Here is a 27,954-nt window from a genome sequence, read left to right on the forward strand (position 1 = left end):
TATTGATGGTGGTCAAAATGTATGGAATGATAGTCTGCTCGTCAAACTCACCCAAGCTTGTTGTATTATCTCGCATTGGGCTCCCTCTATCCTTGGCAGTGCATACTTGCCTGTACTAATAGCTTCCACTTGTTAAACGAGACAGCAGGACAAGCCAGAGACCTTTCTGGAGGAGGAACCACGGTTATACATCGAGTAGGTCCACTTATAGAACACCGGCAAGTGGCTTGACGTTGAAGAGGACGATGAGGAGGGAAAGAGAACGGCGTGGGAATAGTTTCTAGGAGGAGCGGGAGGTTTGGCAAGGAAGCGGGGGTTACCGGATAAGTAATAGAACGGAACGGAACGTACTTACCCGAATTACCCTGTGCTGATATTTATATGCAGGTATATCTAAGGACATCCTGCAGTATTTGGGGCAGGATTTATCGCTGGTGTAGAGGATTTGAGCAAAAGACTAATGTGATAATTGGCGAGACACGTTATCGGCTACTATTATTATAGTTACTTATTGGGAAGGTCAGGTGGTAGCATCAGTCATAAATGAGTCACAAGGGTGAATTTGCTACAAAAATGCCTACTCCTCCTTCAGTTGGCCGAAAATAGGGATTCTGAGTAGACCATTTTGACATTATAGTACATATCCACAAGATCCTAGAACAGATTTAGCTCATTCTAATTTGCAACAGAGTAACGAGCCAAAATCATGTATCCTGTCCTCAAATCACGTGATGAACCGGTGTATGAGGTCTATCTTACGTCCTACGTTATCCAAGCTGCCTCGGGTTATGGGCGGGGCTTTTAAAAAAGGCGTTTCCGCGGTGACTCTCGAGCTTGAGTACTGAGAGCGTCGCGCTCCTTCTATTTCGTGTTCTCGATGCAAAACTCGCAAGTCGAATGTAGAACTAATTAAATTTCTTCGTATTCTGGACAACATTAAAACCTATCTTAAATATCACCGATCATCACCGTGAAAGCCCTCCCACGAGTCGAGGTAAAGGACCTCTGTAGATGTCAAGCACAAACTCAACCCCAAGTTCAAAGACTTCGGTGTTCCACTTGTTTTTGGACATCTGAAGAGAAAGGGAGATGCCAGTCGAGTCTTTGTCTTTCGTTAACTGCTGTAGCATCCTGGTAACTTTAACTCCACGATAATAATCGAGCAAGCAACTAGAGACACGCTTCCCACTTTGCCATGTAAATATGAACTCGGGTGTGGGGGAATCATCTTTCAGGGAGCCTTGGATGTCCTTTTGAAGTGACTGATTACAATATGAAAGGTTGGCCTTGATGTCATTGTAACCTTCGCTAATCAGCAAATTATCCGGCTGGGTGAAAGTGGTCACTCACTTGACAGCTCTCTATTGAATATCGCTGAAATAACGACAGCACAGACCGGATCAGCGTTGTCGCGGTCGGCAGTGACTGCAACTGAAAACTCGACGACTTTCGACTCCGTTATATCAGGAACAACATTCCCCTTGATTCTAGTGCGCAGCCGATCAGGAGCAAGAGCCGCTGCTACGCTGGTCGACCACGTTTGATTCGCAGCCCATGTCCATATGTCTGGATCGAGAACCGCCGTTGCTGACAGTCCTGCGTTTTGCTCGAGAAGGTATGCGACAATATCCTCCAGACGCGCATCAAGAGCAATGTGTAGTGCTGTTCTAGCAGTCCGGTCCTGCAAAGAAAGATTACAAGTCGGTTCAACGAGCGCCTGTACGACGGGTAGCAATTGGCTTTCGTCATTGGATGGCCGATTTTTGGAGAGGAAATAATGAAGAGGGGTAGAACCATGGACTGTGGAATTGACATTCGCACCGCATTGACGAAATTTGCGGATAGATTTGTGTGACGGTTTGTCCGCCTTCACAGCCATGAACAGAATATCATCAGGGAGCTTGACCTCCCGTTGTGACAGCAAGAAATCCACAGCGTCTTCACTTCCAGTTACAGCTGCCCACGAAATTGGAGTATGGGAGCTGCGACGAGTGCATTGGTTGGCATATAAACCAGGTTTGAACGAAGAAGGCTTATTGAGATCGACGCCCCTATCCAGGAGAATTCTGAGGCAGTCAGGGTTCTTGGCTATGACCAAAATCAAGGGAGAACCCCAATCACTGTTAAGATCCATGTGCGGCGGATGGGGGTACTTCTTAACGAAAGGTTCGACCATCCACGGCTTCCCGTGCTCAAGCAGGATGAATAGAAGTGAGGGCGAAGTTTCAGCGGCATCCAACCCCCTAGGTTTATACTCAAATTCGCCTGGAGCAAGTGCAGGATGTTTCTTATCGTTTCGAAGAAACTTCGAGTTCAGCTGCCACAGGGCGGTCTTAATGTCAGGATCCCCATCCGAAACATGTCCAAGGTGCTTCCATCCTTGGTCAATATAACCCAGTAACGGGTTTGACAATTGTGAATGGCGTCGTATAGCTGGATCTTCACATATTTAAACATCAGTTTCTGAGCTCATATGCGTGAAAGATAGTCTCACACCTTCTGGGTACATCTTAGAGTTTACAGAGATAAAGTTGTATAACATATACGCAATCAAGAACTTGCAGATCCGTGTGTGTATGTCTGAGATCGATTTGAAGAAACGATCGATCAAGTAATCCTGATTGCAAGGTGCATCAGCCGGCGAGCAGGATGAGAAAGGTTAATATATCATACTTTGACACTAGGATGAAATAGAGCGACGACCTTAGTTGTCGTTGTCTCATAGTAAGTCACGAGGCCTCCGCACGCAGCCACGATATCCATATAGTTCTTAACGCCATAGTTCAGATTAGGCTTTGGTTGTCCGACTTCAATCATCATCGCTTCGTTAAGCTGATCAAACGTCAACGAGGTGAACGCGCCGGCCAGCCAAAGCAAACAACTGTGGGCGATTTGGTTATCCCTTGGTCCTCTCCGTCCGATAGCCTCGATAATCCTATTATAGGTCTCGTAAAGTCCAGTTGGAATTTTATCGAGGGTTGGCTCAATATCGACGGGTTTTTTGCAAGCCACGATTTCGTCCAAGTGAGACTGAACCCAGCGAAACCTGCATGCGATCATATGCTGATGAACTTCCAAGGAGCGAGCGGAATTTGCTTTACTCACATGCCCTGGGCATTTTCTGACAATTTCTTTGAAATCATCTTCTTCAGCACGTCAGGCAGTTGTGACAAACGCTTCTGATTCTCCAGCTGCTCCTCAATGTGCACGCAGATGTCTTTCATTTGTCGTGCGTTGTCCTTCAGCGACAATTTGGAGATGGGGAGACCATGAAAGGCGTCTTGGACGTCTGGCATGCATCTACTGGTGATAAAAAATCGTAATCGAGTGTCTTCAGGAAGTTTTTCAAGATGTCTGATTAGGTCGAGGTGGTCTTTGCATTCGTCCAAGGCGTCAATCACGAGAACTGGTCGATGAACCATCTCGGACACTTCAACAAGAAGCTTTAGTAGAGACGCCAGATCTGTGGGATGAGGCATTGCATCATAGTTTTGCTGCCAGAATGTTTGCAGAGAAACAAGGCCCCCTTTTTTGTTCGATTCTTGCTGCTTGCCTATCTGTGTGATCCAGTCGAGCTCAGATTGTTGAAGCAGCTGAACGATCAAGGAGCGGAATACTGCAGCCGCGTTTGTGGTCCTGTCGTCTTGAAAACTGCAATAGAAGTAACCGAGCGTCTGTGACTCTTTTATATCGCTACCCTGAATTTTGTTGATAATGGAAGAACTGTTCAGAAGTTAATCTGAGCTCTCTGACAACTCTTCAGATGAATATGAACCTACGCTAGTATTGTCTTTCCATGTCCAGCTGTTGCTAGTGTCAACAACCTGCATATGATGGTGAATGATACAACTCACGCTGGCCATTCAACCATAGAAACGCGTAATCCGAATCATTCCAGTCCTTATATTCTTTGGCGTCGAAAATCCAATGACCGGTCTTGGGGTTGCGTTGACCACAAAAGGCATTGTGCTTCTCGATACAAGACACAGGGTTCATCCATTCAAGGAACTTTCGACGTTCCCTATCTATGCACATTGAACAAGATGAGGAAGTAGCTGGTGGTAAGCCGTTTACCTTTCTTGTGCTTCCCTAATTCTTTGACTGTTTGATCGACGTCCTTGAGAATTTTCCTGGTGCTGCGTCAGTATTGGCAATCATCACAAGCGAGTCAACTCACCGCGAGTCCCTTGTTAGAATCGCTATGATGTTGCCATAATAGCCTCTCAATTTCTTAGCAACCGACTGTGCTTCTTCTTCCCTCCACACTTCCATCTCCTCGTTTGGTCGAAGTCTCCCCAGTTCTCCCTTCAAGTTCATGACTGGTCCATTTTTGGACATCAGTAACGAAAGTGGATGCTGGGGATCGTCTGAAAGAGGGGTATCTTGCTCTATTATCATGACTCTGGCCAGGACTTCAAGGACTAAACCGAACTCATGCAGCAGATTCTGATAGGACGATTTAGCCTTGTCCACACGACGAACATGACTACGCAGATGATCTGCAGCTTTCGCTACTGCTCCAATGGCCTGACCAATAGTGATAGCGTTGTCAATGGTAATGACGGGACTCATTATATGGGGAGGTAGAAAATGTAAGCCTAGGCGCTCAGCAGCACCCTGACTTTGAACCAAGGAAAGACGCTTGGCATTAGTCCATTTACAACATTGAAACCATAATGCAGGGACCCAGCCGCGATGATCGGTAAGGACTGATATGAAGCACATGCAGTGAAGGCGTTAGAACTAGATAATTTTAGTGAGTACTTGTCCAATGAGTGACCTTGAAGAGAATAACCGCCAGAGAAGCCAGCGCCCGTTGGCCTATTTGTAGCGCTGAGACCCTGCATTGTTGTAGATAATCAAGAAGACTGACCGCTACCCCGATAACGTTCGTGTGCCCATTGGCCCATTTGTAACGCTGAGACATTGGCGCTAGGTAGATGATTGATAAGACTGACCGCTACTCAGCCGATAATGTTCGTACGCCTATTTGTAACGCTGAGACCCTGGATTGGCGCCTATTGTATATGATCGATGATCCAAATGACCTGAAGCTTGGGAATCAGGATATTGCTTGAAAGTTGAATGGCCTAAAAACAGCGACAACACCAACAGTGACAGTGAAGGGTTCCATGATGCATCATCTGGGGACTGGAAAGTGTAAGCCTAGGCGCTAGGCTCAGCAGCGCAGTGACTTTGAACCAAAGAGCGCCCATTCAATAGTCCATTTGCAACGTTGAGACTATGATGCAGTGACACATTAAGATGATCGATAAGAACCTGGGCGGCCATGAGTACCTATAATGTACTTATTCAATGAGTGACTTTGAAGAGAATGACCGCCTGAGAATCCAGAAGTAACGGAAAACTGATGAGTGAATGGAAGGGCCTATGGAGGCCTATGGCCAGAGGCCCAGATCAAGTGACATGATGATGTACTAATAGTGACAGGTTTGTTATCATTTTACCGACTCATCATCGTTAGCGCTGTAACAATACTCCAATATTAATAACGTTCGTACGCCATCTGTCGAACGTTCATATGCCCATTGGCCTATTTGTACCGCTGACACCCTGCATTGGCGCCTATCGTAGATGTTCGATAAGACTGACGGCTACTGGTTACCACAATCGTCCAGGTCCCTCAGCTCGTACTCACTTCAAATCACCCGTCATTCCTTCCTATCCCCCTCCAGCTGCTACCTCTTTATATCCTGTTAGCTACTAACGCCTCACACCCGTCCTCATCCTTTCCGCCTCTCTTGAGTCATGAAATTGAAATCCCACCTCTCTAACTTCCCATTCGCCCCACACCGCAACACCTGCCTATAAGAAACCACAGAAGAAGCCCTCAGGACAATTTTCGGTCCTTGTTTCAGCTGGCATGTCTGGAAAGTGCGCGCAGAGGGAATGGGTAGGAAATGAGAGCACAACCTGTTCAACAAATGACTCCTCGGACGAGCCATCCCATCAAATTAAGTCTCATAAAAACTTGAGCTCGTATCTCCTAATTCCACATGTTTTTAATCTTGTCTCCCTACAGATATCCATCTACCCTTTCTTCATGTGCACCGCCCATACCCCTGTAAGCGGTCAACATCCGCCTATGACGAGGTGTTTACGTTCGTGTGTCTGCACTTAGGGCAAAGTGGGTGTAGGATGATGATTTGGGGATGAGTACGGTCAGTGATATATTTACTTGGCCATTCAACTCGGTGCATAGTTGACTTTGAAACTCATACTATGATTTACAGTAACACTTGCGCGGCTGCCGACTTTTGTAGGGTGCGGATCGCACCGGAAAGGATGGTACATGGGTAAGACAGCTGATGGCAAGTGGGACGGGTTGCGTAACATTGTAACCGGATGCCGAAACCTGTTAAATAACGAAATATTTCGTCTCGATGACCAAAATCCGAGGAAAAATCACGCAGTGGAGCGTTGGATCATGTAAACAGCTAGAGATTCAATTATGATGTCAGCGAATCTCATAGAAAGTGGTGAAGTGCTAACCAGGTGCAGTCTCCTTGTGAGCTTGCCACCATTCTATATCGCAGCTACTGCTTGGTTCGTCCTCTGAACATGCTAACTCAAAAACAAGGACGTCGTCCATCGCACAAGAAAGTTTTCTGTGTCAGTCCAAGCTGTCTTTCCCTGGCACTATGTTACCAAGTTTCGCGACCCGTGTCGGTCGGACGTTAAACGATAAGGTTGAAATATCAACTGGTACAGTGGCATCGAGGCGGTATAAAGCAAGTGTAATTGGTCGGTCCACAGGTGCAAGGGCGACGTGCAATTCGCAATTTTCCATGCCCCAGTCGATCGCCCCTAAATTAAAATATCGTTGAAACCTTCTATTCCATCAGTCCATACAAAACAGAAAAATGGAAGATAAACCGACAGTTTGTGTAACATGTATTTTGAGGTCATCAGGTGAGATTGTGCCAATACGTGTCATGCGCATTGCAAGATAGTCATTGAAAACATGACTTGGCGCAGAATGATCCACCAAACTAACAGACATGGGGAAATTCGTGAACTCTCTCAGAATAGGAGGCGACGTCCGTGGGATCTCGTCAAATCGCATATATTGGGAAGGACGACGGAGAAAGTGGACATTCTTTCGAGTGATAAGTTTGTCTGAAGATACTGAAGAGCCTTGGAAAAAGGCAGGGGTAGAAACCAGTAACAGGTTGACGAAGGTGCAGAAGAGTACGACGACAAGAGGCCAGTGGAGCACAGTTTGCGATGTCTTATCGAGTTAAAGAGCACTTACGTGTGTTTCAAAATTGGAAGCTCACAAGCTTAAGCGCTCAAGCTATATCGCTTCGTTCTATGACACCCACGACCATCGATTCCATGAGTTTACGTTCACTTGAATGTAATAGGTCCAGGAGGATGGAAGATCACAGTCCGTGATTATCAGAAGACCTCATGTCACCCTTGGTAGCACTTTGACGATGTTCTCACGGTATGCCAGACCCTATTCTTATGTAGGGAGTATAGTTATGGGTAACAAGGAGTGCAGCTTGTGCAGGTACCCGTTAAACCCTCCTAACATCCGAAGTCATTCCATGTAGTCTGTCCACCTCCTCATAAACTTTTGTCCAGTCACGACAAACAGTCTCGTATCCCCTGACAGCGGACCCTAGGTTGTTTACTGCCGGCTCGATGCTCATGTTGGGGTGACACAATATTGATTGACGAAGATAATTCATGCAGTGACGAGTGGTGGATGATGGGGGGCGCTTTGCTGCGTAGTTGTCACGGATGATTCCCAGACACTTGAGCTGGTGAAAGAGTGTCACTGTGTAAATGCGGTTTTCACCCGTCTCCGCATCTTTGATGCGAACAGTGTGTCCTCCGCGCGGAACGAGTTTCGCAAACTCTTCTCCGCCCTCATCCGTATCCGCGCGGTAGTGCGCTGTTTGGTCTACTCGCATCCATACTGGTTCTCCGAATTTCACTTGAAGGGATAGATCTGGTATGTGGAATCGTCAGCCAAGCCTGTAGGACGTGCTAAAAAACTTTGCAGTACCATGGCTAAGAGCAACTCCTTCGAAATACCTGCTATTGGACAACCATGGCCTTCGTGCAATAATATTGACAAGACCAATGGCTATAGCTGTGGTGAGTATCACTTTGAAAGCAAAGACTAGTCTCATTATTGCCTGCGGGGGATCACGGTAAGTTTGTTATTCAACTACACGTAGCCCTGTGGCGGTACTGCGACGCTAAGATACCTCGTGCGCGTAATTCCCCACATGCATCAATGCATCACGCATCAGGGGGCAATGCTTCGGATACAGATCACTGCGTGGCTCGGAGGATTTAGGTGCTCGGAACTTTGACCATTTGGTGGGATTCCCAGTCGAGATGCTCAACAACGACGGCGCCGCGGGGCCCGTAACTTAGTACTTAAGTCCGACAGTACTAGTTTATGCGCCGTGCTTCTTGGCCAGATCACAGATCTCCTTGATACGCCCGATGCTACCGCACATGAAGGATCATTTCCCATTCCCAAATAGTCATTAGCGCACCATACTTGGACTTCTTCCATACATAAATAAAGTCAATGGAAGGCAAATGTTAGCGTAATAAGGACCCCAGTGGTTAGGCCTAGGCTGAAAGGCAGTGTGCCAATTGCTTATCTGCGGACATCAGTTTGGGCGTGGCCTCCACCCCCATGATGAGGCCGGCTCTTACCAGTACTACTAGTCGGACACTGAAGTACTGATACGCCATCTTCTATGCGGTCGATATGAATATTTCGCATTGGATGACTACAGGTTCCACTGAATGCGTTATTTTCAAAGCAATCGTGGAGTACAGACAATCGAATCCTGAGGTCCATAGTATACTAAATAAAATTTTAAAAAGATTTTGAACCGCAGCATTATACAACTACTACCTCAGTAGGTATCCAAGTGGCCTTGCTCACACAATTGCCGGTGCTTCCACTGAATCACAGTCGGTAGTCTTTTTAAAGCCATTGGAACTGGTGAACGTTTTGGAGCCGTCCCGCAAACCGTACCCGAGGTCACCCATGCGGATTGCTTGCACTGATGGCCTCGAGGTCATGACCCTAGACATGGTGTCCTGAGACCAACCCTTTCCTTGTGCGACTCGGAAAACTATGAGCAACATTGCAATTATCTGTGACATGTCATAAGCAGCGCGAATGCCTCTCTATTTTCCAGTGCTCACCTGAACCTGAGTGAGCGACTGAAGAAATGTCGCCGAGATAGGATTGTTTAGAAGGAAGAGAGCTAGAAATGCCACTGAAAACGCGGAATACAGAGCGGCGGATTCAACGATCATCGCGGCAATTGACGTGTATTGAGCGCCGTAGCTAGAGCCAAGAACTTTGGAGATGCGATGACGATATGTGAGCAGACGAAGTACAATAACGATCGTAATGATGATGTTCAGTGCAAGTGAGAGGGCTGAGATATGGAACGGTGTAGTTGATGTTTGTCGAGGAGAAATATGGGGAATTCGAGGTTACTTGAAGCAGGAACATTATACCCATAGCTAATCGATGCAATGGTGAGTGACCGATACAGTGGCGCAGACATTCGAAGGAAGTAACTGACCGGTGGATGCAGCGAACATCAAACCAGGGAATAGCATGATGATCCACATTGGCACCATACACCCTCTGTAAATTACCATGCAGCGCCAAACCTGCACAGATATATTAGCGATAACATTTTCAACGTCGAATACCTCTACTCACGACCAATCCATCTGAAAGCATCATCGTTAGAAAACCACAGACGTTTCCAAGATTGTCCACAGGAATGCCGAACATTTCATTCTCAAATGCGTTCGGACCACCCGGATAATCGCGATATTGAATGAATGCGAGTTGCGTGAAATCGGCCAGCGCTGCCATAAATAAGGTGCTGAGGATGAAAGTTGTGGTGATGTATAAGAGTAGAGGTAGGTGCTTTTTGTAGTTCATGCGGTTCATCTGCCGGAAAAGGAGGTGGAAGCACATGGAGTACAGTGCGACGTCAATGCCATATGCAACGGCGCTGACCACTGTACCCTGCAACCAACCTTTCTCTGCGAGAAGCGTTCCAGACGATTCGTCTGGTGTCCAACTAGACGACATGATGGATCGGATGATGTTTGACGCGTCCTTCTGGGCGAGAGCGAGTCATGATCATGATGTTAGCACCTTCTTAAATATTATCCTTTGGTACCACAGCCGTTGGGCGCCTTAAGTACATAAGGTGAACCGTGAGCTTAGGACCTAGAATAGGATCACATACTGTCACACTGTCACAGGGCCTGTTCGGACATACGCAAGGTACCTGGCGACGTTTCAGATGTACGAGCAGGTACGAGCGCACCGAAAATGATCGAATTGAACTAATTAGGATGAGTCGCATGATGGAGGACGAAAAGGAAGGTCGTACTATGACCGAGATGATCCTGCCCGACTCGGATCAGGATGCCAATAATAGAATCTTACAATGTTTTCGACTCCACCGCCGGCTTCTTGCAATTACCGTACCTGTACCTATAGCTAGTAGCTAGTCGCCCGAGCAGACACGACAGGACGTGGCACATTCGTAGCTACCCCATGTTAATTTCTCTCCCGCTTCAGTCGTCGCTATTAAATATTAATGGTCCAGATCTCTATTGGTTTTTCTTCACTACTTCGCGTTAGTGCCCGTTGTCGTCTATCATTCGTTGCCATCACTCACGTCGGTCTTCTTGATGCGGTATCTCGTCGGATCCTGATGTTCCACATGCCCTCCTATCTCCTGAAGTCAGCCGTTTTCTCGGTCATTCGCTCTTTGGCCAACGATTTGTTGATGTCCTAACTCCTCCGAGTCACTGCTTTTTATGAGAATCGCTCGCATTGCCATGTGACTGACGTTGAGTTTGAAGTGGTTGATTACATCCAGTGCTGACAATCAAAGCGTTCATGATCCTCATCATGCTGCACCGGTTTGCAGAGTTAAGCATCCGTCTTTTATCGGCTATATTAATTTTTCACTATGTGTCTAGAAACTTCTCGTCTTGTACCTAATGTTCGCGAGCATTTTGTCCTTCCTGATTGTGGAGAATCAATTCAATCTATACCCCAATGAGGAATTGCTCAGAACTGCCGAATGCGTGCTGAGCGTTGGGCCGAGTATTTTCTTGGGTAGTCATCAGACCAGTATCGTTTCAGTGTGTTTTCTGATGACCTTACTGGATTAAAACGGTCATGTTATCTTCATGACCTACATACCAGTCTTACAGCAGAGAATGTCGCAAAAGTCTTTTGAGTCATTTGTTTGTTGGTGAGTGTCGTAACCACGTTGTAATATCTCGCCGTCGAAGCCACGGGCGTCAGAGGCGATGTTAGGTGTCCAGGTAGGCAAGAGAACGAGGGAAGATCGAGAATGAATGAAAGTAGAAACTGGAGAAAACGACAGGTAGATCTGGCTGATGTAAAACCTAGTACGACTATTGAATCACTCAGTAAAATAATACATAGTTCCGCAGATGCGCTCAGCGAAAACAGATTGAAGCTTACGAAGTAGTGTCAGTTTAGTCCCAATGCACTCTCCACTGCAACCACTTCTCGTGGTACTCTCCAAGTACAGAAATTGCCTTGCCCCAGTCTCTGCATACTAATGTGTCCCCGATTCTGTCCTTCTCGTAATCGATGCTCAGAAAGTCTCCCATCTCCAGCGTGTGTGCAGGATCACACATAAGAGTCTGCCGAAGATAATTGAGACAGTGATGTGTGTGATGATATGAGACCTTGGGTTGATCACGGTTGTAGTCGAGGAGAGCTTTCTGCAGCATCCATAAACAGTGAAGCTGATGACCGAGACCACCACGAAAACTCGGTTCTCTGGTCCTAGATGGGTGCGACCAATTATTTTCGGCCAGCTTGGGAGGCTCTCCCACTCCAGTTGAGATTCTGTATCAGATGCGTTCAGAGCAAAATGCATACTCTCGTGGAGAGTCATCGCGACGGCTTCATGGGTGAGATCGACAGGAAATTCCCATGGGTAATCGTCGCCAGCGTAAGTGTACTCTATAGATTCTGAATGCCGAGGTCAGTTCATCATGTTTTTGCTTTAACACACATGGGAGGTACTCGCGATGTTGTGCTGGTTGCAGTTGGATGCGAGCGTGCCACACGGTGACAAGTACACTAAGCATCCCGAACATCCATCCAACCACAGTTCTCCGCGAGACACCATGGATACCAATTGCTTGGAAGTTGCAGGTACTAACGCAAGTTCTTGATTGTTATGGCAAGTAGGTCCAGAATCCCTGCTCAGTGCTGATATATGATTAGCACAGCCAGCGAGTTTGCCATAGCCCCAAAATACTTTACCCTGTGGTCAAGCTTAGAGCTCCTCGCGGATCTCGCGCGTAGCCGTAGTACATCAGGAAAGCTAGGGTAGTTAGATCTAATTTGAATAATTATCACATAAATAGATAGTTTAGCAGATTACCCCAGAATCGGATCAGAAAACTCTTATTTATATTGGAACGACAACCATGTTGAAGGCGCTCCATGATGCTAGCTACTTTTGTAAGTCGCGTAAGTCGCTTTATCGTACTCCCAAATGATGACGACTTATAGGACTTACAAAGTAGTTAGCATCATGGAGCGCCTTCAACATGGTGTCGCTCCAATATTAAATAAAAGCGGTTAAGTGAGTTTCTGATCCGATTCTGGTCTATCGATGATTCGATATAAAAATAGCTGTAATGTGATTGAATTGCCGGCGATGCTTAGTTGTCACTGGTCAGATATTAGTAGAGACGGTCATCTGCATCAGAGTCCATCATCATCCTTCAGGAATCATATGGGCCGCATTACTGATGCATATCGGGCATCCGAACCGCCGGCAGATGTATCACGAACTGTGTATCACGAACTGCTTTTAAATTCCACCTTGGTACCGGCCCGTGCACAGAGTCCGTTGTCATCTCCGTCATCCTGAAAGATCATCAGATGTACCACACAGAATTTTAAGGTAAGGTTATGGTATTTCTTTCTGACCATATAACAGGTGAGCAGCTGAGCTAGACTCATTGTAGTCCATAGCCTCCGGACTGCGGGACGTAGAATATTCGTAGAAACACGTGTAGTGTTGACAGAACGACTCATACAGTCGGATACGGTTAACCGCTCGAGGCTCCGGACCTCGAGACACTGACTCTTGCTCTGAACGAGGAGAGACGAGACGTCAGTGAGTATTATGATATATGGAGTTCTATAATATGGCGTCCTAATCCACCAGCCTAATCAGCCTAAATCACGCAGACGTTTTTACGTGGTTCCAAGTATTTGCGACTTGATCGCTGACCATTTTGATCGAAACCTTCATTATGGCAGAAACTGCCAGTATATCCGCCCGAGTCATGTTATTTTCAAAGTTAACCCGAAAGTAACAGCATGGAGTCCTTGCTCAGAGGCCCTATCATCGCACCACTCCATAAACAGTATAAACTCAAAAGTGCCGTCACGCCGGCCTACTAGCATTCTAGGACTCTGAAAACCTATGCGCCAGACAATACTGGTGATTAGTACAGCCATGGTAAGTCCGCATCAGTCCACCGTTGTGTGCTAAATCTGAGCGCCGAGTTCCGTTTTACCTTTGACCAGAAAGCGAGCGATCCCCAAATTCCAAATCAACGCACTGCATTTAGGTACTAACCCCTTGTCGAGCTGATGTTTAAAAGGGCCCAATTCTCAATCTCGTCTGGCACAAAACAACGTATCTTAATCAGCGAGCCTTAACAACAGTATCATTCAATACTATGACGGTGCTCAACATCAGCTTCTACGTCTTACTCTTGTCTGTGGCCTTCACGCGAGTCTCAGCAGCAGACGAGGGAGAATGTCCCAGGACCAGTGACGACGTGGATGGTACTGAATGTAAGTACGTCCCAGCGATGGTGTGGGACATGGCTAACGAACCTCTAGCGGGGAGAGCACTGGATTGCTTTTAAGGCCTCAATGTAGCGGGAAGGTTAAAATTTGTTGTAAAGAGTATTGAAGCAGCAGACACTGGCAGGGACGGTCATCTTGGATATAATTATCATATACATATAGTGACAGATGCCCTCAACAATTTATTGCACCAGTTTATTTTTTGAATGAGCGGCGAGAAATTATACTACTGAGATTGTACTTGATAACAACCACAGAAAGTGGGTGCAGTGGAAGGGACTAAATTGATATCTTCTGTGCGTGTACATTCATTTGAGAGTAGAACTGAATACAATCTAATCTAGAGATCCTGTGTCCTACCGCGCTTCTAGGTCCATGATTGCCCTGGTGTGAGGCATACCCATCTATCAAAGGTGAGGTGGCTTTATAAAGGTTTATATGTGTGAACTAAGGGCGGAAGGGATTTTCTTACTAGTACCGTTAGCACCGTACATCGTGCGACTTGATACATTCCGGAAAAAATATTCCTGAATTCTAAACGAACACAATCTCCCTCACCAAGCTGATGCTTAGAAGGGCTCAACGCGACTTACGTGTTGATCATTGTTTTGGCTCAAACTTTAAGAGTGCAGGGGGAGGAATTCGAACGTGAAGGTCCAGACCCGATTATGGTGCGCTTTGCCAACGAGTATTGAGGACTCACGGCAGTTGGGCGCCCGTCGTGTGATAGGCATGGACTGTGACTCTGATAAGATCCATCATAATTATGAGATAACATCAAGCATACTACTGACCATGTGAGTGGTGAAAGTTCATTGAAAACGGCCGCATGCTCACTCCGTGAGTCCATTTTGATGCGGATCACTGATCATGAGGCTCTGAGATCTGAGATCTGAACGTTTGAAGCAAATATTGTCATAGTTTGGATATAATATGTATATCTTACCCCACAACCGTATCAGCGCAAGCTGATGGACTATCGCGGAAACTCAAATAATTATCAAGGAAAATTCAGGTTTAGAAGGTAGCGGAAGCGGAAACTACTCAATGATGGACGATTTTGATTGGCTGGTAATTGTATTACTAATGTATACATGTGCATACACCATCACTTGAGTGCCCATTTCATCCAAATTCCACATCGACCCTAGTCCGTAGCTTCAAATTTCCCTTCCGTGGTGATCGCTAGACTGGTGACCAGCCCGTCCACAAGTCTAGGTGATCGCCGCATTCGGTATTTGGAGTTTTGGATGAATATATTTTCCAAATTGCGAAATCAAGTATTGCTACATCATTCCTCGAATACAGTGCTAATACAACTGATATCATGATGATCACCCTCCTAAACACCGCCATTTTCATTTCAGGCGATGGACAAACAGCCGGAATAGTCCAACTCGAATGTTGAAACATCCTTCTCGTATATAAAGGGTTGCGTTCTGGTCGTTGCTACTAGCTAGCTCGCTCAACAAACGCGCCTCATACGTTCAACTTCCAATGACTGAAGTTACAGGCAAAGTAGATTTCAAAGTTGGTGACGACACGTACCAGACTTGGTACAAAATCGTCGGGGATCTCGCTTCGGGTTCACACCCTCTCGTCGTGCTGCACGGCGGCCCCGGCATCTCGCATGAGTATATGACACCTCTCGCTGAAATCCACACCAAATGCAACATCCCCGTCATCTTTTACGACCAGATCGGCATCGGCAAGTCCATTTTTGAAGGTGTGGCGGAGAAGCCCAAAGAGTTTTGGACAGTCGATCTGTTCATGGATGAGCTGGACAACCTTCTTGTTCACCTCGGTGTGCAAATGGCTTTGCTCTCCTGGGTCACTCCTGGGGAGCGATGTTAGGGGCGCACTACGCCAGCCACAGACACCCTGTGGGTCTCAAACACCTCGTCCTCACTGGCGGAGCCCCATCCATGGCACTGTGGGAAAAGAGTACTGACCAGCTGTTGAACGCGCTGCCAGCGGATGTGAGGGAGACGATTAAGAGGCACGAGAAAGAAGGAACAACAGATAGCCCTGAATATCAACAAATGATGGGGATCTTCTACGAAAAGCACATTTGCAAGACCCCCTGGCCAAAGGTGATGGAGACGTCATTTGCAGCCATGATGCAAAATCCTACCGTGTATCATACGATGTAGGTGATGTCTCGACGTATCTTTTTGACATGTACTGATCATTGTTGCCAGGATTGGACCGTCAGAGTTCACCATTACGGGCACGCTGAAGTCATGGTCGTGTTTAGATCAGATTCACACAATCACAACTCCTACTCTCCTCACTAACGGTGTCATGGATGAAGCGCAGGACGTCTGCGTCAGTCCTTTCTTCCACAGAATCCCGCATGTGAAGTGGGCGCAGTTCTCGCAGCGTCATATGCCATTCTTGGAGGAGGAGGACCAGGCAAGATATTTTCAAGTAGTGGCTGATTTTCTGACGTATCCTTGAATGATTAAATAATCCTGTAAAATATATCTAAGCTTCAATGAAGACACAGGAATGGAATGACCAGATAGCTAGTGATTTCCTCTTTCCACGGGTTCAGCAAAGGAATTATCCTGTCTTAGGTAAAGGACACGCGCTGAAGCCTGATAGAGGGCTGCCGCCTGTATGTGCACCTCCAGGAAAGCCTGGAGATACTAGAAGGTACCGAACCCACACCCCAAAAGTGACATCATAATTTCTTTCTGCTACGTACGGTTTTACCGCTACGACAGCCATCGTGCGACCTAATATTCGTGATAGCTAGTATATATACATCGTGATGTTGTGAGCAGGTGAGTTGAGTTAGTTGAACGCAGCGGAATTCAAGTCCAATACGGGACGTCTGACTTTCTCCTTTACCTTTACGGTCTCGAGGCTTTCTTTCTCAGCCAAAGAGAGCGAGGGATCATGACCTGTAGCGTGGTCAAATCTCCCTTTGTAATCGGGCATCGAACTTATACTCTTCGGGCACCAGTGTACCTTTGTCGGAACTTCCATCCAGTGGATCAAACCTCGCATCTCCCGCCCACCCTTCCCTCTCCATTATCTGGCTGAACAACTGTCTTAACAACGCGTAGTTCGGCTTATCTTCGAACTTCAAACCACGGCAGTGATCGAAGTACGTTGTGAACTCAGATGGAGAACGCGCAAGCAGGTCACGAAATGCTGATCCAGCTTTCATCTCACCAATTCGACGCAATTGGGCCTCTTTGCTTTGTGCGTAGATATCTTCCCAGGGCAGACGGCCATGTAATAGATATAGTAGGACGTTACCCAATGCTTCAAGATCGTCTCGCCGTCCTTGTTCTGCTCCTCGCTCATTAGCCACGAGCATGAATGAGAGTGACGTTCACGAACCTCGTCCGAAATCCACATTGTAGCTCAAATACGGCATGGTCCCCAATGCAACGCGGTCTTCACGGTATGGTATATGTGCTCCTGTGGATGGGTCAACGTAAAGTTTCGCCAAACCAAAGTCGAATAGATAGACGATGTGAGACTTTTCCCCGACGCCCATCGCGAAATTTCCAGGCTTGATGTCCCGCAAGATGACTCCTCGCGAATGGGCGAATTCGATTCTGTTGAACTGACAAAAATCAATATCAGAACTGGCGCGAGTATTCGGCACACTTACCATTTGGACTCCGAGCATAACTACGGTTTTCCAAGGAAGCTCGCCCCTGGACAGTCTGCGGAGCTGTTCGAGATTCGCACCTAGTTGTTCGAGAATCAAGACATATGATCCTTGTTCTAGACCACTCCATTTACATGATGGTATGCCTGGGTGACCGCGCAGGAGGCTATACACCAGAGCTTCGTAACGCACTACGCAAGGCATGTCTGGTGTGTCCTCCGATGCAGTCCCTGATTTGAGTGCAACTTCTGAGCCTGTGAGAACATGGAAAGCACTCGTCACACGTCCTGTAAAGGCACAGGCTATCAGTAATTGTGAAATAGAACAGTAGGCATACGAACGTACCAGAGCTTCCCATTCCAAGCGATTTCGTCATCTGATACATGCCACGGACGCGCAATGGCATTAGAGAGCCAATAGGTGGTTGCATCCGAGGCGGTGAAGGACAATGGACAAGCGAGGTGTTTTGCAGCTTTACCGGTAGAGCTTGCAATCCGTCTATCAATAGGGTGGGGTGACTTGTCCTGAGGTCGACTCTCGATCCCAGGTCTCCAGGACGTCGAACAAGAACCGTTGGGAAACCTGCCATGCTTGCCGGTTCCATCACTTGATGACAACTGGCTGTCGTTACAAGAACTTGGTTCTTTTCTGCGGTACTGCATGCTGAGCGACAGCGCTCCAAGAAGCTCGAAAATGTGGAATGGTTTTGGCTAAAGAGGTTCGAAAGGGGCGCAGGTTCATCGTCAATATTGAGACCAGATGGAAGTTGGGGAAGTGAAAATGACTTCGCGTCCGGGATCGGAAGACCAATCAGCGCGTGACCCTGATCCAGGAACATCCCTACAGCTGCTTCTGCATCTGCATATAAACCAGGTTGCAGTATAGCCTGGACAGCTTCGCGGAGTACGACTTCGCTCAGCGGCACTTCTAGAAAAATGCAGACATCCTCCAGAGCTTGCTGCACGATGGTAGTATATGGTGCGTCAGAGTTGTCTCTGTGTCTCATAAGTTCGCATTCGAGATACAATTCAGACAGTCGGTGTCTGTCGGGATGCGTGGGCGATAGAAGACGCATAGCGTCATTTATGGCACCGTCACGATCCTGGTTGTGTGTGAGCAACTCACACGCATGAGACTGATATATCAAAACTTACTAAGATGGTACCAAAGAGGTCAAAAACAATAACTCTGGTGGACGGAGCGGACACAGGAGACATGTAGTCTGGGACGAGGTCGAGCTCACCACAGGGCTCCGAGTCACTATCAAAGGTCCAACTATCTGACGATGGAGGACTTGTAGGGGGGTCACCGTCAAAGGGAACCTTTATCGACCAGAGTAATAGAGCAGGTTCCTTGATATTTTCGTCGAAGGTCGGTACATTCCCACTAAACGAGGAATCCGGCAGGAGGAGGCTGCTCCGTCGAGCTTCATGCACACGATCAAACTATGAAAGCCAACCTTCTGTTAGAAGTCGCGGGTGATGTCTTAGTGACCTACATTTCTCCACTTCAAAGCCCAATTCACAGCAACAGTTACACCCATCCATGAGTAGTCTGCAGTAAGTCTGGAACGAGTGAGAATGACGAAATGCACTAAACAGAGGCAACATACTGGTTATACAGAAGTAAGTCTTGATAAATGGATGGTGGTTCGACAGCAGACAAGTCGAAACTCTGTGGTTCCAAATATTCGAAAACGTACCCATTTTGTTTGAGCGCCCCTTCCGTCTGTTCATAGGGTTTCCACTTATACCATCCGTCCCCCACCGGTTCGCTACCACCAGATGAGCGTTCATCCGGCTCATTCGTGTATTTTTTCTTGCAGGATTTTGTCATAGTCATCCAAGACCGAACGACAGAAGGTGAGGTAACTAGATTCTTCAAGTCGATGCGGGAGATAAGCCACAGAGACTGGCGGCTCGAGTTCGAAATGTTCTAGAAGCTTTGGAAATGTATGGACATAGAGAGTACCCCCCTTCTGGATGTAAAGGGGGCTCAACATGCAGCATCCTGCTACCTTCGTCCAGTGATGATCCAAGAGCAAAGTAGCACCCCTCATTCACTCCGATTGGCTTCTGAGGTGATATAGCAAACACAGAATCTCCTTCACACCAATGGTCACCATCATACCCGATGTCGGTGCGCGAGATCCGCAGCGCTAGAAAAGGGCGAGTTGCTAAGGAAGTGGCTTTTAAGATTCCATAGCCAGATGTCCAATTAGCTGAACGCTGGGGTATCAATTTTGCGACAACAAAAGCATGAGGCATTTTACAGAATATACAGCTGTGTTGCACTTGGAATGTCGTTTGGTAAGATGGGTAAAGAGTTGAGTCAACGTCGAAGCTTCCTGTAGGACACCCCTAGTACTAAGCTTACATAATAACCGGCGAGTTGGACATGTAGCATAGCCACCCTCGTACTTAGTATTCGGTCACGCCGAATACTAACTGAACTTGCGCTCCTGCTTGACTGCTGAGCTGACTTATGAAACGCATGATATGACTTACAGTGACGTTCGCGTGACTGCCGACCTCTGTAGGGAGCCGATTGCACCGGAAGGGATAGTACACGAGTAAGATGGCTGATGGCAAGTGGGATGGATTGCATAGGATTGTAACCGGATGCCAAAACCTGTTAAATAAACGAAATGTTTCGTCTCGATGACCAAAATCCGACGAAAATTACGCAGTGGAGCGCTGGATCATGTAGACAGCTAGATGTTCAATTATGCTGTCAGCAAATCTCATAGAGAGTGGTGAAGTGCTAACCAGGTGCAGTCTCCTTGTGAGCTTGCCACCATTCTATATCGCAGCTACCGCTTGGTTCGTCCTCCGAACATGCTAACTCAAAAACAAGGACGTCGTCCATCGCACAAGAAAGTTTTCTGTGCCAGTCCAAGCTGTCTTTCCCTGGCACTATGTTACCAAGTTTCGCGACCCGTGTCGGTCGGACGTTAAACGATAAGGTTGAAATATCAACTGGTACAGTGGCATTGAGGCGGTATAAAGCAAGTGTAGTTGGTCGTTCCACAGGCGGAAGGGCGACGTGCAATTCGCAATTTTCCATGCCCCAGTCGATCGCTCTGAATTGAAATATTGTTGAAACCTTCTATTCCATCAGTCAATAGAACACAGAAAAATGGAAGATAAACCAACAGTTTGTGTAGCATGTACTTTGCGGTCATCAGGTGAGATTGTGCCAGTACGTGTCATGCGCATTGCAAGATAGTCATTGAAAACATGACTTGGCGCAGAATGATCCACCAAACTAACAGACATGGGGAAATTTGTGAACTCTCTCGGAATAGGAGGTGACGGTCGTGCGATCTCATCAAATCGGATATATTGAGAAGGACGACGGAGAAGGTGGACATTCTTTCGAGTGATAAGTTTGTCTGAAGATGCTGAAGAACCTTGGAGGAAGGCAGGGGGAGAGACCAGTAACAGGTTGATGAAGGTGCAGAAGATTACAACGACAAGAGGCCAGTGGAGCACAGTTCGCGAAGTCTTATGCAGGTTTGCTTTGTGGTCATCATCACTCTCAGAGTCGATGACTTCTTGTGGTGTCAGACTCAATGGTCTGTACGGCCTGGAGCTTGAGGAAAAGAACATGACGGGGAGAACGGCCGCGAATTCGACTTGAACAAGTTGAGTTGATCATGATGTAGCAACGGTAATTTGAATAGCAGTACTGACCATGCCGCATGCGTGACTGACTGAACCGATTAGCCTGAGCGGCCACTAGTACTGCAAGTAGTAAGTAATTACCTCATGCACATGCACATGGTGCATCGTCGGCGATTTGTCGTCTGCTATCTATGCACGGTTCTACCGCCATCGTGTGACCTGCGGCCATACCATCATATTCCTCCGAGCCTCCAGGACATCAAATGCATGAGAATAAAAGAATTCTACTAAATGATAGACCAAAGATAGGTTCGCCGCTACTGCGAGATCCGCCCAGCACATCAGAATGATCTTGGACCAACTTACTTGGCTAACCCTGGTCATGAGCGGTGTTAATCACAGTCAGCACCAGCAGGGTTTCTAGACAACTTTGATAATGAAGAATGCGTTACGTGCCAAACGGTATTGGTGATTTCTCGAGGAGGACTAAGTTGGATGCGGAGGTTCGGAATTCTGAGTAACGCGGACGCGATCGTCTTGCACCAGCGGAAAACTGAAGTATTTCTTAAGGTATGTCATTCGGATGTTTACCGCTCTTTTCATTATTATTTCAATCGACTAGAGTCCTTTAAGAAATCTCTGTTTGAGGGGTCTTTAAGAGGCTCAAGACGCCACCGTAGATGCGCAAGTGGCTGCCTTCCGCGTCGTATGATATTATTATAGCCCACGCCAGTGACAGCGCTCATTGCTATTAGCGTTTTCCGGGCCCAAAATATCGCAGGTACTACTCAAGGCCGTCCCTATGGAGTTGTGGCGACAGCTCAACTTACTAGGTCCTATTGACTAGTCTGCAAATACTACCAGCATCATGATCGCTATATGTGCTTTGGCCCACTTTGGGGTATTCTTGGATAGAGACACAATAACCTACGTTCGAGGATGCGCGGCATTCTGACTTGGCCCATGCAAGCAGGCACCCTTCATGCGACACCTATGACCACTACTTTCTCATGTGCATCCGGCAGCGAGGTCTTTAGCAGATTAAGTGGCCATTCTCGCAACGCTTTCAGAAGTATTTCTTGACGTCACGTTTGGAATCTATCTTTGCTTCTCCTCGATAATATCAATGAAATCGCTCACAACGTCATCGATCATCATCTATCATCCGCAGCACGGACATGTGTGGTCTGCTTTTCCACTCGGTTCAGACCACTGTACTGAAGCAGTCCGCCCACCAATTGTCGCTTTTGGACGTCCCAAATTCTCATCATGCTATCAAGGGAAGACAGTAAGCTACGGCCACGTTGTTTATTTTGGTTTGATGGCCCGTGGTTATTATCTATTACCGCGTGCTGCATATGGACACTTCATAGCACTATTACACTTGCTGTATGTTGACGCTGAAACACCCGAGGACTCAACGATCAAACAGAAAACGGACAACTTGAATAGCATTCTCATAGCAAATGAATGAATATCGATAGAATATAGCAGTAAATTAACGAATGTGAGTTATCGAGGTGACATAGCGAGTGGGGGGACAAGGGATAAGCGCTGGCAATACAAATGGGACGAGAGGCAACCAATAAACCAAGCATAAGATATTACACACATTCACCTTCTTACCCCCGGCGTCCTCCCCTCTTGGGAGATACGCGAGCAGATTTTCTCGGTGGAGCATGTGATGCAGCACTGGCAGCCTCCTCCACCTCCTCCTCGTCCTCTAGATGCTCCTCCTCTACGACCATCCCAACCGCTGCTTCCTGCAATCGCGCCAGTGGTGACGAAGCACCACCACGCCCACGTCCCTTTGCAGCTCTGGTGCGCGTAGTGGGGCCATTTGCTTCCGGTACCCGCCGTAGCTTTTTCAGATTCCCATTCTCGACGTCCACATCCGGTGGAGGGCTTTGTGGGTCCAACTTGCGCTTCCCATTTCGCACGCTATTTGTGATTTCTTGATGGAGGGGCGCACGGGCAGATTGTTGGCGCAGGTGGAGTTTGTCGAGGCCCTCGGTTACCGTGGGTTCGCTTGAACCATCAGTCATCTCCGCATCTTCGTCGAGCGAGGAGACACAGGAAGCACCGTCTTGGATAGATGCGACAGAGGAGTCGGTAATAGCGCGAGGCTGAAGATGGGAGAGTGTTGGAACGTCGGCAAGCCATGGGTGAGTGCAGGCTGCGCTCAGAGACATACGATCCCGAGGGTCATGCTCGAGCAACCTCACAATGAAGTTCCTCGCTGTTCGACCACACATCCGTAAATCAGCGTGTTGCAAAAATTGGTGGGGAAAGCGTACCCAGCGGAGAGACGTCTACACTATCTAAAGTGCTCCATTGAATTGTGCGTTCTGCGATCCTGACCTTGAGATCACGTTGATTCTCATCTTCGATGAAGGGGCTTGACAATGTAAACCTGTGAAAAGCACCTCCAGATCAGCGAACAAGGACATGGCATACACGGGTCTCATGCTAACATGCAGAACACGATCACCCCAACGCTCCAACTGTCAACAAGGTGATCATAGCCTTCCTGGTTTTGCTGGGTCACAACTTCGGGGGCGAGATATGCGGGTGTACCGCACATAGTCTGCGGGGCATAGATCCATCAGTGACATGTTAGGTAGCCAAAGATGAAATTACTGACTCTGAGGAATGTGACGCTATCGACAACCTTGGCGAGACCGAAGTCGGCAACTTTGACGGTGGGGGGATTTTCCGTAGTTAGCAGTACGTTCTAAACAACCAACATTCATAATGGAATCAACCGCTTCAAGGGAAATCCATTACCTCGGGCTTCAAGTCACGGTGTGCGATCCCCTTGCTATGGATGTACTTTGAACGGGAGATAGAATTCAGAGGATTTACGGTATCACACAGCGAGTTGACTTACTGCGAGGGCATCGCAAACTTGCGCTATTATGTGGACAGCCAGCGGCTCCTCTGAAAATAAGCCTGAGAATCACCAAGCGTCGACAAACCGAACAACATACTAAGACCGCCCTCTCTTAATATGTAATCAAGTAAATCTCCTCCATCGACAAATTCGAGGACGAGATCTACACAATTGATCAGCTAGATCAGTAGGGTACAGCGAATATACGCACTGATACTATTATCTTCAAAAAAGGCTTCCTTCATCTGGCAGATATTCCGATGATGGAGCCGTTCCAAAATACTGATCTCTCGTGCAAACGCCGTTTCATTATTGTTGACAGTGGCGCGCTTGACCTTATGGTCTTGGATAACCTTGATGGCATACCACTGGCCCGTCGCACGCGACACAGCCTTCATGACAGTTGCAAATGACCCCTTGCCGATCTCGTGGCTGATATCATATTGAGCATGAAGGCCGCCCTGCGGGGGGCCGGCAGCGGTGTGCCGGTAAATGAATCCTGAAAAATGCGTCGATAAGCGAAGATCAACACGAATGTAAATAACTAACGATAGTCTTCAAGGTCCCCGGGTAGGGGATGGGGAGAACCGAACGCAATCTCATTTCCCTCCTTGAGGACCGCAGTTTTGTCCTTTCCAATCTTGACACCGTTGATCTGCAAATTTCACCATCAAACGATGATCATTAGGCTACGTTACTGATGCGTACCCAAGTACCATTGCTGGAGGTGTCGAGAACAGTCACTGCGGAGTTTTTGTCCTCCTTTCCATCCCAGGTGATTCGACAGTGCTTATTGCCTACATCGCGACGCGTCAATATGCAGCATCGAACGCGCTAGAAAGCGCCACCAAGTATACACTAGACACTCACTGACTTTACCCCCAGGGAGAATGATATCATTGTCGGGAGCCCTTCCTACTGAAGCTGCGGGTTGAACTTTCCAAAGATCGAGGCGGCGAAGCACGTTGCTGCATGGCTGGAGGTAGCCCCACAGATGGCTATTGGTATTTGCAGAATTCGGTTGAGACGCGTGCTGGGTGGATTGAGTAGCTTGTTGCGTCTCCTCGATCATAGAATCATCGAGGGGCATCAAATCGTTAGGGATCTCTGCGGGTGATGATTGGATCATGATGTCTAGTGAGACTGTTTGTTCTTCAAATTACGTGCTGAGTGAGGGGTGTTTGAGAAGGTAGGTTCGAGAAGCAAGTTTATATAGGCTGTCAATGAATTTCCTGGGGAAGTGGTGACTTTGATAAATTGCTTCAGTCGTCTGAGCACCCACAGCAACAAAGGGCTACAAGCGATAAAAACCAACAAAGTCCTCCAATTAAAAGTGGAAAACCAAGGAAACTTGCGTAAGCGGACGCGCTTTGATGATGCTTTGGCCGTCGTCAACGTTGGAAGGAGAAAGATAGGAAAAGATAATTCCACGGAAACAGATTTTTTTGCGCAAAAGGATCAAGTCTAAGCACAAGAAAGTCAAGCGCAAACCGTCAGACGGTGGCTTTCACGCGGGTGCGGTATTAACGACCCCAGTTTACTCAAGACGACGCGACAAAAGCATAACACGTGCCCAACTCAATTGCGCGACTAAAAGCGGTGTCCGAATTTTCAATTGAATTCAAGCCAAACTGGGAGCTCGCATAGGCTCGCACTGCCCTCTTTTTATCGTAAACTTCGAGTCTAGGCCAGGGGACCGGTCTCAAGAAACAATTAGTGTTTCTTCGTTACCATAGATAAGTGGTGGGGCTACAGTCATAATGCGACAAAAAAACCGCGATCGGGGGCACTAATAGGAGGGGAGGTCTGAACATCAACAAAAGGTAAATAGATCAGTAACCACGAGGGTCCAGATCAAACGCTGAAGATCGAAAGTGTCGCGCAAAAATTTGAAAAGTCACTCCCCAAGTAGAGCATGTCAAATTGCATCCTCCGAGTCCCACCTCGAAACCTTCTGCAGTGGGGGATAATAATACTTCTTGAATTTCTTCGTCTCATTCCTCTTCTGCTTTGGCATAAGCTCCTCCAGTAGCTCCGCACGCTCACGGTCTTCATCCCTCTCAGAGACATAAAACCACCTTGCCTGCTTTGCCCCGTCCGTCCCACTACTTTGAACTTTTTCGAACATTCCACATCGCTCGCGCCCCGCTTCAAGCATGACTAGAATGATGTTAAGCCACTCTTTTTTATTGTGTTTCGTTTTGAGATGGGGGTGCGTTTTGGTAATAGCAGTGTGAAGAGCAAGCGGGTCCATAGACGAGGCACGCGATGTGGCGAGAGCCTCTACAAGCATGCCTGTAAGCTCAACTTGCTCTGGATCAAGGAGTGCTGGCGCAGCAGAGGAATCTTCGGCCTTCGTCGTGGAAGGTTCGGAACCATTGCGTGATTGAGGCTCGTCACAGATTCGAGTAACTTGTGTGCGCAAATCCTCTCCAGAAGGTTTTGATTTGAGACACGAGCGGGATCGTGACCGTGATTTGCCAACTGTGACTTTCTCCTTCGCACTCGAGGAAGTTTTATGCTGGCGTTGTTTGCGTCTGGGCCCCTGGTCCGTATCACGGTCCATATCCTCTGAGAGCCGAGGTTTCTTATGTGCAGGCGTAACAAATGAGACGGAGTCCTCCCGCTTCAGTCCCTGTCTTAGCTTGGGCTCAGGTTGGGACCTTGACGGCTCTTTCGTCAAACCGACCCCTTTGTCTGGAGAATTGGGACGCGACATGCTGCTCCTACGTGCAGTTTGGGGCTGCGGCTGTAACGCGCTGCTCCCTTGCACGAACTCCCCGTCACTAAAACTTGGTCGTGGCTTCTTCACCGTCTTCAAAGGAGAATGTGGGATGGCGGTGGAGGTGGCAAGGAGTGGGTCAACCGGGTTTGTGCCTGCTGATACTGCAGCGACACTCGAAACACGAATTTGCATAGACTGCGATGTAGCGTTGTCGCATTGACCGACTTGTGTGTCGACCACACCACTAGATGCCGTGTTTCTGGCTGCAAGCCCCATTTCTTCTTCACTCAAGTGAGGTGGGGGAGTGACGGCGGACGGGATATTAGTGTATGCACTAAATCCTAGTAACGTGTTTGTAGGCGAATGCAGGTACGATCGCGGCTCGATCTCAGTGGTGGAAGTCAGGGTAATAGTGTTAATGGGGGCAGGCAAAGTTTAAGAGGCTGATGAGTTGCCTCGTTCGTACAGGAAGAGAGGCACGCGGTTGAGGCTGCGTTTAACGCATGTTCCGAGGCTAATAGTAAGGGACCCTCGGAGTCGGAGGTAAGAACGTCACGTGGCGTGACATTGGCTGAATGGGTGTTTTGCTGCTTGGGATCCAACTACACAACATGCACATACATGTTCAATCGTAAATAAACGGGTTAAGATACCGAAATTAAACTCACATCATCTGGATTGCAATCGTCGTCGAGGACAACATCATCATCAAGTAATGCACAATCGTCTGGCTGCGACGGTGCCAGTGACATCGGGGACGTGGGTGGAGATGACGGAGGAAGGGGCGAAAGACTACGATAGTCCTCAATATCATTGTTATCGCTGGCTGCAAGAAATGGGGAGCTTGACGGATCTTCCTTTACTCCACTCGTCGATTGCCTACGGACAAAATCACGGAATTCCAACAAAGGGGACTTCACGTCTCGAGTATTGCTTTTCACAGGGGTTGAATGCCCCCTGTAGGGGCGTATTGGACTGGATGTAAACGACATGGCGTTGTACGTTCGAGGTATGACTGGACTGCTCTGCCAGCGACCACGTTCGGAGGATGTAGCAAAGTATGTTCGGCGTAGATGAATATCCATGCTTTCGGGGTCGCACCCAACGTCTTCCGGTAAATCACGTGCCGGGTAAAGCGGGTCAAGCCAAGCGAGT

The 27,954-nt window shown here is 47.7% G+C and overlaps 10 protein-coding genes across 10 annotated transcripts; 1 reads left to right on the top strand and 9 right to left on the bottom strand.

Moving 5' to 3' along the window:
• Nucleotides 1-886: 886 nt before the first annotated feature.
• On the bottom strand, nt 887-4,881 carry DFJ58DRAFT_495349 (uncharacterized protein). The gene is made up of 10 exons (XM_041380679.1): nt 4,874-4,881; nt 4,178-4,821; nt 4,075-4,130; nt 3,855-4,025; nt 3,780-3,804; nt 3,106-3,723; nt 2,674-3,046; nt 2,497-2,617; nt 1,351-2,439; nt 887-1,303 (listed from the first exon to the last, which is right to left on the bottom strand). Exons 2-10 carry the CDS (start codon nt 4,723-4,725, stop codon nt 966-968), a joined length of 3,339 nt encoding a protein of 1,112 aa, XP_041249195.1. The 5' UTR covers nt 4,726-4,821; nt 4,874-4,881; the 3' UTR covers nt 887-965.
• A 1,627-nt stretch (nt 4,882-6,508) lies between these two features.
• On the bottom strand, nt 6,509-6,958 carry DFJ58DRAFT_652493 (uncharacterized protein; the record flags this gene model as incomplete). Its single annotated transcript, XM_041381691.1, has 3 exons — nt 6,509-6,629; nt 6,705-6,828; nt 6,874-6,958. 3 exons carry the CDS (start codon nt 6,956-6,958, stop codon nt 6,509-6,511), a joined length of 330 nt encoding a protein of 109 aa, XP_041249196.1.
• Nucleotides 6,959-7,462: 504 nt separating this feature from the next.
• DFJ58DRAFT_495392 (uncharacterized protein) lies at nt 7,463-8,463 on the bottom strand. The gene is made up of 2 exons (XM_041380680.1): nt 8,039-8,463; nt 7,463-7,981 (listed from the first exon to the last, which is right to left on the bottom strand). Exons 1-2 carry the CDS (start codon nt 8,163-8,165, stop codon nt 7,545-7,547), a joined length of 564 nt encoding a protein of 187 aa, XP_041249197.1. The 5' UTR covers nt 8,166-8,463; the 3' UTR covers nt 7,463-7,544.
• A 243-nt stretch (nt 8,464-8,706) lies between these two features.
• DFJ58DRAFT_763319 (uncharacterized protein) lies at nt 8,707-10,413 on the bottom strand. Its single transcript, XM_041388605.1, has 5 exons — nt 10,281-10,413; nt 9,740-10,227; nt 9,597-9,687; nt 9,208-9,446; nt 8,707-9,156 (listed from the first exon to the last, which is right to left on the bottom strand). Exons 2-5 carry the CDS (start codon nt 10,118-10,120, stop codon nt 8,938-8,940), a joined length of 930 nt encoding a protein of 309 aa, XP_041249198.1. The 5' UTR covers nt 10,121-10,227; nt 10,281-10,413; the 3' UTR covers nt 8,707-8,937.
• Nucleotides 10,414-11,109: 696 nt separating this feature from the next.
• DFJ58DRAFT_763322 (uncharacterized protein) lies at nt 11,110-12,468 on the bottom strand. Its single transcript, XM_041388606.1, has 6 exons — nt 12,350-12,468; nt 12,199-12,302; nt 12,100-12,169; nt 11,850-12,047; nt 11,252-11,829; nt 11,110-11,199 (listed from the first exon to the last, which is right to left on the bottom strand). The coding sequence occupies exons 2-5, from the start codon at nt 12,216-12,218 to the stop codon at nt 11,554-11,556; spliced, it is 564 nt and encodes a 187-aa protein (XP_041249199.1). The 5' UTR covers nt 12,219-12,302; nt 12,350-12,468; the 3' UTR covers nt 11,110-11,199; nt 11,252-11,553.
• A 2,812-nt stretch (nt 12,469-15,280) lies between these two features.
• On the top strand, nt 15,281-16,464 carry DFJ58DRAFT_763327 (proline-specific peptidase). The gene is made up of 3 exons (XM_041388607.1): nt 15,281-15,728; nt 15,770-16,073; nt 16,126-16,464. Exons 1-3 carry the CDS (start codon nt 15,422-15,424, stop codon nt 16,382-16,384), a joined length of 870 nt encoding a protein of 289 aa, XP_041249200.1. The 5' UTR covers nt 15,281-15,421; the 3' UTR covers nt 16,385-16,464.
• Nucleotides 16,465-16,635: 171 nt separating this feature from the next.
• DFJ58DRAFT_495459 (kinase-like domain-containing protein) lies at nt 16,636-19,827 on the bottom strand. Its single transcript, XM_041380681.1, has 7 exons — nt 19,168-19,827; nt 19,054-19,120; nt 18,710-19,000; nt 17,901-18,657; nt 17,556-17,842; nt 17,279-17,507; nt 16,636-17,227 (listed from the first exon to the last, which is right to left on the bottom strand). Exons 1-7 carry the CDS (start codon nt 19,395-19,397, stop codon nt 16,845-16,847), a joined length of 2,244 nt encoding a protein of 747 aa, XP_041249201.1. The 5' UTR covers nt 19,398-19,827; the 3' UTR covers nt 16,636-16,844.
• Nucleotides 19,828-20,318: 491 nt separating this feature from the next.
• DFJ58DRAFT_652640 (uncharacterized protein) lies at nt 20,319-20,767 on the bottom strand (the record flags this gene model as incomplete). The annotated part of the gene is made up of 2 exons (XM_041381700.1): nt 20,319-20,660; nt 20,711-20,767. 2 exons carry the CDS (start codon nt 20,765-20,767, stop codon nt 20,319-20,321), a joined length of 399 nt encoding a protein of 132 aa, XP_041249202.1.
• A 1,962-nt stretch (nt 20,768-22,729) lies between these two features.
• DFJ58DRAFT_495478 (kinase-like domain-containing protein) lies at nt 22,730-25,625 on the bottom strand. Its single transcript, XM_041380682.1, has 11 exons — nt 24,945-25,625; nt 24,783-24,871; nt 24,624-24,729; nt 24,286-24,573; nt 24,172-24,237; nt 24,072-24,121; nt 23,969-24,013; nt 23,826-23,915; nt 23,656-23,768; nt 23,479-23,594; nt 22,730-23,420 (listed from the first exon to the last, which is right to left on the bottom strand). Exons 1-11 carry the CDS (start codon nt 25,201-25,203, stop codon nt 22,804-22,806), a joined length of 1,839 nt encoding a protein of 612 aa, XP_041249203.1. The 5' UTR covers nt 25,204-25,625; the 3' UTR covers nt 22,730-22,803.
• A 367-nt stretch (nt 25,626-25,992) lies between these two features.
• Nucleotides 25,993-26,379, bottom strand: DFJ58DRAFT_640524 (uncharacterized protein; the record flags this gene model as incomplete). Its single annotated transcript, XM_041381342.1, has 1 exon — nt 25,993-26,379. A coding segment is annotated over one exon (387 nt), but the record flags the coding sequence as incomplete, so codon positions are not given.
• Between the last annotated feature and the right edge of the window lie 1,575 nt (nt 26,380-27,954).

This window comes from Suillus subalutaceus, assembly GCF_016647625.1.
Source record: "Suillus subalutaceus strain FC151 chromosome Unknown DFJ58scaffold_9, whole genome shotgun sequence".
Taxonomy (NCBI): domain Eukaryota; kingdom Fungi; phylum Basidiomycota; class Agaricomycetes; order Boletales; family Suillaceae; genus Suillus; species Suillus subalutaceus.

What these genes read in the sequence shown, in the direction of transcription:
- DFJ58DRAFT_495392 (XM_041380680.1), bottom strand. Translation starts at nt 8,165, where the DNA reads ATGAGACTAGTCTTTGCTTTCAAAGTGATACTCACCACAGCTATAGCC. An exon ending in AGGAGTTGCTCTTAGCCATG is followed by an intron (nt 7,982 to 8,038) that starts GTACTGCAAAGT and finishes TCCACATACCAG; the next exon opens with ATCTATCCCTTCAAGTGAAA.
- DFJ58DRAFT_763327 (XM_041388607.1), top strand. Translation starts at nt 15,422, where the DNA reads ATGACTGAAGTTACAGGCAAAGTAGATTTCAAAGTTGGTGACGACACG. An exon ending in CAACCTTCTTGTTCACCTCG is followed by an intron (nt 15,729 to 15,769) that starts GTGTGCAAATGG and finishes ACTCCTGGGGAG; the next exon opens with CGATGTTAGGGGCGCACTAC. An exon ending in CCTACCGTGTATCATACGAT is followed by an intron (nt 16,074 to 16,125) that starts GTAGGTGATGTC and finishes CATTGTTGCCAG; the next exon opens with GATTGGACCGTCAGAGTTCA.
- DFJ58DRAFT_495459 (XM_041380681.1), bottom strand. Translation starts at nt 19,397, where the DNA reads ATGACTATGACAAAATCCTGCAAGAAAAAATACACGAATGAGCCGGAT. An exon ending in GACTTACTTCTGTATAACCA is followed by an intron (nt 19,121 to 19,167) that starts GTATGTTGCCTC and finishes CACTCGTTCCAG; the next exon opens with ACTTACTGCAGACTACTCAT. An exon ending in CAATGTGGATTTCGGACGAG is followed by an intron (nt 17,228 to 17,278) that starts GTTCGTGAACGT and finishes AGCGAGGAGCAG; the next exon opens with AACAAGGACGGCGAGACGAT.
- DFJ58DRAFT_495349 (XM_041380679.1), bottom strand. Translation starts at nt 4,725, where the DNA reads ATGTGCTTCATATCAGTCCTTACCGATCATCGCGGCTGGGTCCCTGCA. An exon ending in TATTTCATCCTAGTGTCAAA is followed by an intron (nt 2,618 to 2,673) that starts GTATGATATATT and finishes CCTTGCAATCAG; the next exon opens with GATTACTTGATCGATCGTTT. An exon ending in CTCTAAGATGTACCCAGAAG is followed by an intron (nt 2,440 to 2,496) that starts GTGTGAGACTAT and finishes AAATATGTGAAG; the next exon opens with ATCCAGCTATACGACGCCAT.
- DFJ58DRAFT_763319 (XM_041388605.1), bottom strand. Translation starts at nt 10,120, where the DNA reads ATGTCGTCTAGTTGGACACCAGACGAATCGTCTGGAACGCTTCTCGCA. An exon ending in TGCTTTCAGATGGATTGGTC is followed by an intron (nt 9,688 to 9,739) that starts GTGAGTAGAGGT and finishes ATATCTGTGCAG; the next exon opens with GTTTGGCGCTGCATGGTAAT. An exon ending in GATGTTCGCTGCATCCACCG is followed by an intron (nt 9,447 to 9,596) that starts GTCAGTTACTTC and finishes TCCATATCTCAG; the next exon opens with CCCTCTCACTTGCACTGAAC.
- DFJ58DRAFT_763322 (XM_041388606.1), bottom strand. Translation starts at nt 12,218, where the DNA reads ATGGTGTCTCGCGGAGAACT. An exon ending in ATGGTGTCTCGCGGAGAACT is followed by an intron (nt 12,170 to 12,198) that starts GTGGTTGGATGG and finishes CGGGATGCTTAG; the next exon opens with TGTACTTGTCACCGTGTGGC. An exon ending in ATCGCGAGTACCTCCCATGT is followed by an intron (nt 12,048 to 12,099) that starts GTGTTAAAGCAA and finishes GAATCTATAGAG; the next exon opens with TACACTTACGCTGGCGACGA.
- DFJ58DRAFT_495478 (XM_041380682.1), bottom strand. Translation starts at nt 25,203, where the DNA reads ATGATCCAATCATCACCCGCAGAGATCCCTAACGATTTGATGCCCCTC. An exon ending in CCTCCAGCAATGGTACTTGG is followed by an intron (nt 24,730 to 24,782) that starts GTACGCATCAGT and finishes TGAAATTTGCAG; the next exon opens with ATCAACGGTGTCAAGATTGG. An exon ending in TGTAGACGTCTCTCCGCTGG is followed by an intron (nt 23,421 to 23,478) that starts GTACGCTTTCCC and finishes GTGGTCGAACAG; the next exon opens with CGAGGAACTTCATTGTGAGG.